The 12,271-nt window shown below is 36.8% G+C and overlaps 1 protein-coding gene across 1 annotated transcript in view; it reads left to right on the top strand.

The window, feature by feature from the left end:
* Positions 1-457: 457 nt before the first annotated feature.
* The window catches only part of AMTN (amelotin), a 39,861-nt gene continuing 28,047 nt past the window's right edge, over positions 458-12,271 (top strand). Inside the window, exons 1-6 of the mRNA XM_044225919.1 lie at positions 458-511; positions 2,479-2,565; positions 4,329-4,394; positions 5,532-5,621; positions 9,511-9,546; positions 11,038-11,064. Of these exons, the coding sequence (XP_044081854.1) occupies positions 458-511; positions 2,479-2,565; positions 4,329-4,394; positions 5,532-5,621; positions 9,511-9,546; positions 11,038-11,064 (360 nt within the window). The remainder of the gene's footprint in view (positions 512-2,478; positions 2,566-4,328; positions 4,395-5,531; positions 5,622-9,510; positions 9,547-11,037; positions 11,065-12,271) is intronic.

Genomic DNA, 12,271 nt, shown 5'->3' with positions numbered 1-12,271 from the left:
AGGATTGTAATTTTTTTTTTTATTGTCCGCACTTTTCTTAATTGCACAAAGTATGTCTTCCTGAAATACCCTCTATTCAAATGGTAGACATTGGGTAATATGATGTCTGCAGCTAATAACTCACCTAATGAAGTGTTGGGAAATGAAAGAAACCAAATGATTTCACAGAAGCCAAGTCCTGATTGGCCTCTCAGTTGCCAGCCTCCTGGAATTGAGTTTAAATTCCCCTACAAACTTACAACTCATCCAAGGGTAAAATTATCCACCACAGACACTGGAGCAATCAACAGGACTTTGAATATCATCACACCTGTACATTTTGCCAAGTGGAGAGAAAGGTAACATTAATTGGTCTTATTTCAAATAGAATTTTTTTAAAAATGTCTTCTCTGGACAGGGGAACAAAATAGAGTGAAAGAGTGACACTATTTTGTTATTCTAGGTATCCTTTTGAAACATGAAGACTATGATTCTGCTACTTTATCTTCTAGGGTCAACTCAGTCATTACCGGTAAGTGCGGTAGGTTTATTTTGTTACCAAGCAGCCTCGATAGCGCCCTCTGCTTGTAGACCTAGCTTTCTCCCAGCACTCCAGCAACCCTGCTCTGTCCTGTGACCCCTCCCCTCAGTTTTCTGTTTCTATTTTCCAACGCGAAAAATGACAAATTAATAAGGTGTCAGCATATTTTAACATACTTGGATTTTTAAAAAGAACCCACTCTAATGTAATAGAATTTCAATTATTTTGGCAGAACAGTGGGGTAGAAACCACAAAATGTCTTACATTGTATCTACTTAAAGAGGATAATTATTTCATTCTCCAAAACGAAGATTTTCTTGGCAACCAATTATTTTCTCATGACTAAAGAGGTAAACTACATTTTATGACTTTCCTAATTGGAAGCATGAAACATGTAGACTTATAAAGCCTAAAAAGGTTACCAAATTGTGTGACTATATAAACCCTAAAAAACTGATCAAAGTGTACAAAAGTGAAGGGATATTACAAAGTGGCCAACTTTTTTCCTTAGAACATTGAAAAATGTTCACATGTAACAGGTGAAAGAAAGGAGTACTAGTGTTTGAATACGTCCTCCAATTGTCCTCCAATATTTTATAGACATAGATGTGGGTGGTTTGCATCTCTAAGCAGACTTCCCTTTGGCCACCTGAGATGATATTTGACATACAGAAAAAATTAGAAGGAATTTTCTATGAAATAGAAGACCAAAAAGAGACCATTCTTAGTTGAACTCCCTTGACACGTCTATATTCACCCATACAATCAACAAATACTTAATGAAATCTCCATGTACCAGATACTGTGCTCGTGCTGAAAATACAACGGTGAGCAGGGAAGAAAAAGACATGATCCTTCATGGTGTTTGCAAGAACTGTAGATACAAATGAAGACTTTTTAAAGAAACATTAAATTATAAATTGTAACTATGATTAGTTCTATGAAGAGGAACAAGGTGATCTTATGGGGACAGGATAGAACCACTGTCGTCCTTATTTCGCTCCAAACACACTTATGTCCTCCTTTAAAGACGTTGTCTGCAAAAATTGATTTTAAAACAAAGCAAATTAGTAATCCTTTTGTAAAATTTCCCACTTCAAACAAATTTACTCAATGGTTCCTCTAAATAAGGTGTTTAGTGTGTTTAAATTGCGATACAATTTGTGAAAACTCAAGAAAAATAAAACTTTCCAGGTGCCCAGCCATCATTCAGGGTTGACGACGGAGTGATTTGCAGGTTAATGCAGACTGATAATAGCCAATGATGTGAGAGCAGCCAGAAAGTTAGTGGAGGAGGAGATGGGAGGTGTAACACTGATGTGTCTACAAGATGTAGTAGTGATATTTATCAAATGAAAACTCGGGACACATGGACAAGGTATTTTTTATTATTTGTAAATGAATTTATTGAATTATGAAGGCATAAAAACGAATCAACAATGATTAGATAGCTAATATCGATGTCAAGGACAATTTCACCCCTAGAGTTCAGTTATTCTTAATACACTAAGAAAATACCCCGGCCAGGGAGGAGATTGAATTTCCATTACCGGAAATGACTTGTCAGACACAACTAGGAAGGTAAGTTATGGCAGTGTACCTTCAGGCATGGGGGAAAAGCAAAAGTTTACAGAGCTAAGGTGCAGCTGATGTATTCCATGTCCTGAAAAAGGAGGGAGGCAGTTACAGAAAAGAGAAAGAAGCCTAGGAACTACTATCTGAGGTCCACGTGCCCAACCCCACCCTACATCTTTCCCCACACTACCCTCTGCTCTGGCATTTTTCCACTCTACAATTCATCTCCTGTCATACACGAAACATCCCAGGGAGTTAAATTCTGAAACACACAGAGCCTAAGGCAGACATTTCTGCATTTGGGACATCTTGTTACATCTGGAAATAAATGGATACAAAACCTCAGACCCATCACTGCCTGATCTAATATTTGTTATTTACAGACGCAGCTCAACCCTGTTTTGGGACTTCCTCCAACAAAACCGGCTCCACACCAGGCAACACTTCTAAACCAGCAGCAGCCAAATCAGGTGAGAGTCCTACCGTGGGGAACATTTGCAGACCAACAAAGGAAACATGGTAAGAATAGTGAATTTAAAATCGAGATTTACATACAGTCTCATGGTTGAACAAGAAAAAAAGACTTTCTCCTGGGAACAACAACAACCAAAAAGGACCAACACATTTTTTGAAAATTTTGAGCAGAAAAAGCAAAGCATTTTCATTCTTTTTCTTTTTGTCTCATAATAATTTGGCTTAGCAACCAACAGTAAAACCTGGAAAGCAAGAGCGACACCTAATGACAAAGCTTGGTCATCAGTGCCCTTGCAATACTGTGACATAATCGTATGTGGTCTGTCTGCCAGAGCTGGCAGGGTTTAAGATAGCTCTAGAAAACTAACCGGATTTCCTTGTAATTTTCTTAAATTCCATTGTTACCAATGAGCTAATGTTGTAAAATTTGTTTATGTAAGAACTTTTGAAAACGGTATTATCTCTTGGCTACCCCTTCTTACAACTCCAACACCTGCTCTGCTCTAAAGAATCCCTCCTTATCTACATCTAGACTTTATGAAATAGTACAACACCAAAGTCTAAAGTTCTCTTTTTTAGTTTGTGGGCATTAGGGAGCACTCAAGACAGGACTCCGTCCCATTCCTTAAGGAACCTGACTGAAGCTTATACAATTTGAGGATGCTGTTTAAGAAAGGGAAGATAGAATTAGATATGTAAAATTAAGTACTAAAGTATATAATTTATCTTTATTTCATTTTATTTTAAATCAGTTGGTTAACGTTTAATGCATTATTAGTGTCAGAGGTAGAGTTTAGTGATTCAGCAGTTGCATACAACAGCCAGTACTCATTACCCCAAGTGCCGTCCGTTATGCCCGTCACCCAACTACCCCGTCCTCCCACCCCCCGCCCCTCCAGCAACCCTCAGCTTGTTTCTTAAAGTTAAGAGTCTCCCTCTTTGATTTCATCTTATTTTATTTTCCCCTCCCTTTCCCTCTGTTCATCTGTTTTGTTTTTTAAATTACACATAGAAGTGAAGCTATATGGTCTCTGTCTTTCTCTTATTTCATTTAACATAATACCCTCTAGTTCCATACGTATTGTTACAAATGGTAAGATTTCAATTTTTGATGGCTGAGTAGTATTCATATATATATATATATACACACACACACATAAATATATATATGCCACATCTTCTTTATCCATTTTTCTGTTGATAGACATCTCTTTCCATAGTTTGGCTATTGTGGACATTGTTACTATAAACATTCAGACGCACGTGCCCCATCGAATGACTATGTTTATATCTTTAGGGTAAATACCCAGTAGTGCAATTGCTGGGTCATAGGGTAGCTCTATTTTCAACTTTTTGAGGAACCTCCATATTGTTTTCCAGGGTGGCTGTACCATTTGCATTCCCACCAACAGTGTAAGAAAAGTTCCCATTTCTCCACATCCTCACCAACATCTCTTGTTTCTAATTTGTTATTTTTAGCTCTTCTGACAGATGTGAGGTAGTATCTCATTGTGAATAATTACTATGAGATAAGAAATAAGAGCCAATTACACATTTTTAAGCTCAACACATTGCTAGCGTGCCACTGGGGGCCACAGAAGGGGAGGCAAAGCTGGTGAGAGGCCCCAAAACTTTACTTCCATTTACCTTCATCCTAAATCCACCTGTATTGGGGGTATAGACACGAGGATATCTGCCACTGACAGCATGGTGGAAACAGACAAGCTCTGGGCTCACATCAGTTTCAACGCCCCTACAGGTACTCCCCTCTTTAAGTCTGATACCATTGATGCAGATGTTCACACTGGGGTCAGATCTGCAGCTGGTAAGTACTCTTTTATATCATTTTAATATCCACTGATAAATACAATACCTAATTTGAGTGTATCCGCAAATACACACACACACACACACACACTATTATTGTAGATAAGTTGAAAGAGAACACAGAAAAGTCAGAGCATGGGGTGCTATTCGGTACATCATAAAAAGTTTTTCTTAGGGGCGCCTGTGTGGCTCAGTGGGTTAAAGCCTCTGCCTTCGGCTCAGGTCATGATCCCAGGGTCCTGGGATCCAGCCCCCGCATTGGGCTCCCTGCTCAGCAGGGAGCCTGCTTCCTCCTCTCTCTCTCTCTCTCTCTGCCTGCCTTTCTGCCTACCTGTGATCTCTGTCTGTCAAATAAAATAAATAAAATCTTTTAAAAAAAAAAGTTTTTCTTAGCAGAAGAATTTCTAAGGAAATGAATTGAATTCTCATATCTTTAACTGCTTTAGTTCTTCTTACCTCTTCTTCTGGCTCCTCTGCACATTCTTCCAACATATTTTCCTCACTGTCCCTAAAATGTCCACACACCCACACAAAACCTATGACCGCTATCATCACCCCAACAAGAGCAAACTATAAGGGGTAAGAAAGATCTTCATTCTTCTCGTGGACTATCTGTATAATTTACTCTATTTGGGAGAAGAAACATAATAAATACCTTTCCTGGTTAAGGTGGTGAGATTTATGCATAATACTAGACTGTATTCAGACTAGATATTTCAATGTGACCCTCACCATTTTTATGGGGAGGCCTATGAAGAAATTAATTTCTTTGTAAGAAAGCTATCAGAAAATCTCAGGAACCATAGTTATGATAGCCAAAAGTGGAAAGTGAGAATAAAAATCATCCAAGTAATCCTCAAGAGAATGGGTTCATATGGGAAATGTTAGTCCTGGTCATACTAGTAGACTAAATAAGTCCCCAGACGTCTTCATCTCTGCACCTAATTCCTAGTGCAGTAGTAATCACATACTATTTTTGGGTGTGCATAGTAAATGTATATATTTGCATAGCAAATCCTCCCTTTAAGCAAATCCTCCTTCTATTAAACGTATTTTACGTTTAATAAATACATTTTAGTTTCTCGAATGTTCAACATGGAACAACACAATGACGATCTTGTTCTTTGCCCTACAGCTAAATCCTGCTGCAGGGATGCCACCTGGTACCCAGACCCTCCCCCTGAGCCTGGGGGGACTGAACACACAACAGCAGCTGCAATCCCAAGTAAGTTCAAGACGGGAGTTCAGTTCAACACTGGGGAGCATTTTCTATCAAGTAGAAGCCTAAAAGGGAAGGAAAGAATTTTTTTAAGGTTCTTAAAATTTCTTACACAGAGGGGCACCGAAATGGCTCCGTGGGTTGAGCATCAGACTCTTGTTTTCTGCTCAGGTCATGTTTTGGGGGATCTGGGAAGGACCCCTGCATCTGACTTCATGCTCAGAGGCGAGTCTGCTGGGGATCTCTCTCTCCCTTTCCCTCTGCCGCTCCCCCTTCTCTCTCTCTCTCTCTCTCTCAAATAAATAAATAAATCTTAGTAAAAGGTTTTGCCCAGAAATTTACAGAGGAATGTTCAGCTGAACATAGAACATCTTTCGTAATTTGGTGATGAAAATTCACAGAGAAAACAGCCCGCCACCTCCTAACTTCCCTAAAATACGTTTGTAACAGGTAACGGGAAAATGTGAGGTGCTGGGGAAAATTAAAAGGTAAAGAATATAAGGCGGGAAATCGAGAGGTCGCAGGAACCTTTTCTACCTTGCTGTTTTCTATAAAAGACTTTCTGGGTAAAAAAAAAAAAAAAAAAAAAAGACTTTCTGAGTGGCCAGAATCATCCCAAAGAAAAAATTGAGAGATGGATCAAGTTTATTTCCAGCAAACCTAATCTCCTTTCCTATGCTCTCGATTTGTGCCTCCTCTCAGTTTCCCAACAAGGCTCCAGTTCCTTCTTCCCTCCCATCATCACTTGCTTTCCAGAAAAACCCTGAGAAACCCTCTCCCATTAGGATTTTAATGAAATGCATATAGCATCACTCCTATCATAAGTGTTGCGTCTTAACTACAGACAAAGCCCAAGTTTCAGCATTGAAGCGTCTCTACATAGCTTAATGGCTTGGAGAAAAACACAATGATCTCTTTAGAGCTAGACTAAGTTGTTTGTAGATCACTTATTCTAATGCATGAACTCAGCCCCTATCATCCCACAAAATGGGCTAATTTTTTTAGATGCTACTTATGTATTACGTGTATTGTGTGTTAATTATAGAAAATTAAGAAAATGTAGAAAAGTAAAAAGAAAAATAAAATTCATCCATAACCCTACCAGCCAGCACTAAACATGGTCAGCGTTCTAGGGTATGTCCTTGCGGTTCTTTTTCTACACGTGTAAGTATATTTTTTAAAGGAAATATGTTCTTACTATGCCTAATGTCCTATAATCTAATTTTTTCACTTAATGTATTTTGAATGGTCTTTGTACTTTGAAATATTCACTTACAAAATTGTTTTTATTGATTGCTTAGTATTCCATCATGTTGCAAAAATTGGGGCCTTTTCATCAAAATTTTTGCTTCTGTAAATAATATTAAAGTGAACATCCTTCAAATAAATCTTGGAGCATATCAATGATTATTTCCTTACGTCCAGTTCTTAGAAACAGTATTTGTGGGTCCAAAGACATACAAAATTATAAGATTTTAAAAACACATTTCAAAATTATGAAACATGAATACAGCAATGAATGAATATATTCTTACCATCCTCCTACCACAAAGGACACCTCCAGGTCTTAATAAGAGTAAGCTTGCATTAATTAGTAATTATAATCAAAGCTGAGTTTAATTGACAAAACAATTTGAAGCTGCTCAATTTAAATCCTATATCATATGTAACTAATGCTTTTCTCTGTGCTTTCATTTGTACAAAATAACAACACAAGAAACTCTCCACTGCTTCATTTATTTCATAGTTGGGAAATCCTGTGACGTAAATAATTTTTACATTTTTTAAAAAATATTGAGATGTATACTTACTTGTCTATCAACCAGTGCTTGTTTCTTACAGATATATTAGAGCCTTTACTCCAAGTATTTGTTGCTTATTTAGATCTTAATAATAAAGGTAATCCTCTGAAAAAGACTAGAGATACAAGCAAATAAAATGAGTCTCTTTAACACATGATCCTGAATAATCCACATGCTACCTCCCCAGGTTCAGCTTCAGTTGTTGCTCTGCTCTAACCTTGAAGTCCAACTTAGTACCTTTCATATTCACTGCAGACTATCCACTGGCGGGGCGCCTGGGTGGCTCAGTGGGTTAAGCATCTGTCTGTGGCTCAGGTCATGATCCCAGAGTCCTGGGTTCCCCATTTCGAGCTCCCTGCTCATTGAAGAGTCTGCTTCTCCCTCAACCTCTCACCCCACTCCTGCTCCCTCTCTCTCTCACTCTCCCTCACCCTCAAATAAATAGATAAAAATCTTAAAAAAAAAAAAAAAAAAAAGAATATCCACTGGAGTCCAAGGCATTAGTAGGCACTGCAGATGTCACTGAGATAGAGCAGAGAGAGTCTGGTATTAGTGTGCACTAACGTCAATCAGTCCCCATTCTCAGCGGGGATTCTTCAGTCTCTCCAGCATATGCTAGCACCTCCCTGGCCTCCTGTGCAGTCCCAGCCCTCCAATCCTGTGTCTCCCTATGCAGAGTGTCCTACATCCTTGTCAGAAACCTGGGCACCCGTCCACAGCTCTCACTTATCAAAGCAAGGCCAATGTGGTTAAGGGTAAACTCTAGAACGACAAAACTCTGGTCAAATCCCAGCTCTCTAGTTACTGTGTGTGTGGTCAAGTGACTCACCACTCCGTGGCTCATTTTCCTCATGATTTAAAATAGGGATTAAAGTAGAATCTACCTCTAGGGTTGTTCCAAGGATTAAACGAGCAAATAAACATAAAACACTTAAAACAGTACCTACCACACAGTAAACACTCAGCATTAGCTTTTTTACTTCAAACAATATCTCTACCAAAAACTAATAAAAAAATTATCTCCTTATTGTTGTATCAGTGAGCAACTAAATTATCTTTTATCCCACTTTTTATTGATACATTTGTGGTTTCCTATTTGTATCTTCTTGTTCCTTTGAAATGGGCTTTAAAGAACAAATCTCAATTATGGTTTTTTCCAAATCCTCTGTGCCCCTTCCCTTCAACCGACTTTCCAGTCACCATTCTGAAGACTGGTTGGCTTTTTTTATTGTCAGTAGCCAAAGATCTGACGGATTGCTTTGTTCTTAAATGTATATACTTAAATGTATGTACCTTTTGGCATTCTGGGTATTACTGAACAAACTGTCCTGGGAAATAGCAAAACTAAGAGTCTGTTTCTTAAGACTTTCACATCTTTTGCATTGGTTAGTGTTAGAATTCCCATTTAGATGACTTTCATGGCACTAGGAGAATGTCTATAGAAATAAAAATAAACTTTAAAACACGAGTTCACTTGGACAAACTCTAAGTTAGTTCTTCGAGTACTACAGCATGCCAACACCTCACCCAAACCTTTTCACTAAAACCTCATAACATTTAAGTGGTTCTCAGTGACCAGTAAAGTGTTTCTCATTTAGTTCTAAGAACTCTGCCAGTATCAAGATGATAGACTATCATCCATAATTTTCCACCAGTTCTCTATTTTAGCAGCAAAATATCCAAGTAATCATTATGAAACTAAAGATATATGCTTTGATAAATCTTTGTATTTTAAAAATCCATTTTTAACTTGTTTTCTACTGTCATTATTACTTGTAATAACTTTCAGTTTGGAGGTAGCTTGAGACCAAAATTATTTTTTGCCCATCTTATTCCGTAACTTCTACCTCCTGAATGTGTTTCCTTGTACTAGTTTCTAAATCTCTCTGGGTCTAAACCTGCTTTTTACAAATTGGTTGAGTTCCAATTCCCAAGCAACTCTGTGGGTTTCTATCTATGACTATAGCTGATACATTGGTGACAAATACTTCTTCAATGAATATCGCATACTTTTAAGAAAATCTCAGTATCTGTGTCGTCTGCTAGAACTTACCTTTGGATATATTTTAATTGAATTTTTCACTCTTTTTCAGATGTTACCAGTTATTGTAGCACACCTTGGAGCCCATGTAAGATTATTTTTGATGTGATTTTTATTTTAAATCATCTTAGTGTGAAATATGTCATCCTCCCTCAATTTACCAGATAATTGCCAAGTTTTCTATTTACTTTGCATTGTGTGAACTGATAATAATGAGCTAGCCCTTACTGAACATTTACTAAGCACCAGGCTCTATTCTAGGTATTTTATTATTTGTTACATATTATCTCTGTATTCAAAACAACTTTTGAAGATAATATTTTTATTTCTACTTTGAAGGTGAGTAGCTGGAGATAGAGTTATTCAGTTACAATCACAGTTAGTAAATGTCATGGATAAACCAGTCAATCCTTCAAAGCATACAGATAATAAAAACATAAGTTAATGGGACTGAGCTAATGATTGATGATTTGGGGGATTTCTTTTTTAACCTCTAATCTATTTATCAACTATGTATCTTTTCCCTAAAAATGATACAAACATTTTCCTCTCTCCCTATTTGCTTTTATGAAAGGTAATACTTGAGATCATTGACAAAATTACCAAGGGTCAAGATCATATATGACCCGCATCGGATGGTAGCTTTTACTTCTGAAAGCAGAGTCAGATATAAAGTTCATATCAATTCTTTTTTTTTTTTTATTTGACAGAGAGAGATCACAAGTAGGCAGAGAGGCAGGCAGAGAGAGAGAGAGGAGGAAGCAGGCTCCCTGCTGAGCAGAGAGCCTGATGCGGGACTCGATCCGGGGACCCCAAGATCATGACCTGAGCCGAAGGCAGCGGCCCAACCCACTGAGCCATCCAGATGTCCCAGTTCATATCAATTCTTAATGCCACAGCTGGGAACACCTCTCGGTGAAATAATCTGAAATACAGCAAAGGTCTATATACGAATACATCTCTCAACATAATATCTGTGGTAGAGGAAAAAAAATCCAGTGCCACTTAAATTTAAACAAAAGGAAAATGATTGAGCAGGTTGTGCAAAAGTAAAAGCAAATATTTTGAGAACATTCAAATAGTACACTTACTTGAATTTGTAATTACTACCGTTAAATGATTGTGGGTATATTATTAAAAGAAAAACTAAGACCCAAATTATATGACCTATATAAGTTATATAAATAGCTTCCATTATGTAAAAAAAAAAAAAAAGTGTGAAAAACATCTGGAGGAAAATCCATCAAACTCTGTATGATGGGATGGTACTTTTTCTTTGTTGCTTTCTCTATTTTCCAAGTTCCCTCCAATGTGCATGTATTACTTAACAATAGAAAAGTGTATAACTTTTAAAATACAGAAGATTTCACATCACTCAGATATTAGGTATTAGCAGTCCAATATCATATGCTGACTTGAATTATGGGAAGCAGTCATAAGGCAATTAAAAAATTGTCAAAAAATTGAAAATGTCTCTTTAAAAATTTTACAAGTATTTTAAGTTTTTTAATTATGTTATACATATCTTGCTTCAAAAATATTAAAATTTGTCTAATACTTGTGTATTTTTTCCTTTTAGGGTGCTATCATAAGCTCAGAAGAATTGGTAAAAAAAAAAATTAATTACTGGCATTTCAAATTCTTCTCACTGCAATCACAGTCTTGCTTTCTGTCCCCCCGCAGTTTCTTTTGGTCACAACCCCTAAACCTGATGCCTACTATAAACTGAACCTTTTTTATAGATCTTTGCATTAAGATACCTTTGTCTAGCTGAGGATTTCACTCTCCTTCTACAGCTACTTTTCCATTAATTTGACTTAGCCCTTTTTCCTATATATTGATATTAATTTCAGTTCTATCCAGATATTCAATGCATATTTTTTAACTGTTCATAATTAAAATCTAGGATTATAAGTTATTAAAAAAGCATACAATGTAGAATAATATACATATTGGTATTTATTGCAGGAAAGATTAATTTTCTTGGCTTAATTTTTTTTTTATTTTTATAGGAAAATATGTTCTTTTGCAAGCATCCTATAGTGATGGATGAGCTTTTCCTGCACACATGAATAACTAGAGGGCTGAACTAAATAAGACTCATCTTACCATTATCAGATACTTCTATATATTGTCCCATAAGTCATTTTTAGGAAAAAAATGACTTGAATTACTGTGGTACCTAAACATGACACTGAAGTTAAGAGTCAAGGCAATATCTGGGAAGACAGATTTGTTTTTAAATCTTTCTATTGTGAAAAAGGTAGAGATTTGCTAGATTGTTCACAAATAAAATCAAGCAATGGGATTGTTTTGCAACAATGGTACATGAATGCCCACATCTACCATTTATTTAGCCAATTTTGTGTAACAGGCACCTTGGTAGATCTTTTATATACATTGTCTTTAATCCTCACCAAATTAAAAACTACAGATTTTTTTTTAAGTAAACTATGCCCAACGTGGGGCTTGAACTTATGACTTCAAGATGAAGAGTTGCATGCTCTACAATCTGAATCTGCCAGACACCCCACAAACCACAGATTTTTAACCCAAATTTATAGATAATAAAACTGAGGCTCAGAGAACTTAAGCTACTTAGGTCCCAAGGTCAAGAAATAGTAGATTCAGATCAAAAGTCATTTTTCTATCTGCTATACCAGTGGTTCTCAAACTTTTTTTTTTCAATTTTATTTTTTCAGTTTTCCAAGATTCATTGTTTATGCACCACACCCAGTGCTCCATGCAATATGTGCCCTCCTTAATAACCATCGAATTTTTTTTAAGTAAAACCCACAGTAAAAGTTATTTTT

This window comes from Neovison vison, chromosome 11 (genome assembly GCF_020171115.1).
Source record: "Neovison vison isolate M4711 chromosome 11, ASM_NN_V1, whole genome shotgun sequence".
In the NCBI taxonomy this organism is placed as follows: Eukaryota; Metazoa; Chordata; class Mammalia; order Carnivora; family Mustelidae; genus Neogale; species Neogale vison.
The sequence above is the reverse complement of the archived record's forward strand: the minus strand, read 5'-3'. Positions and strand labels throughout refer to the sequence as shown.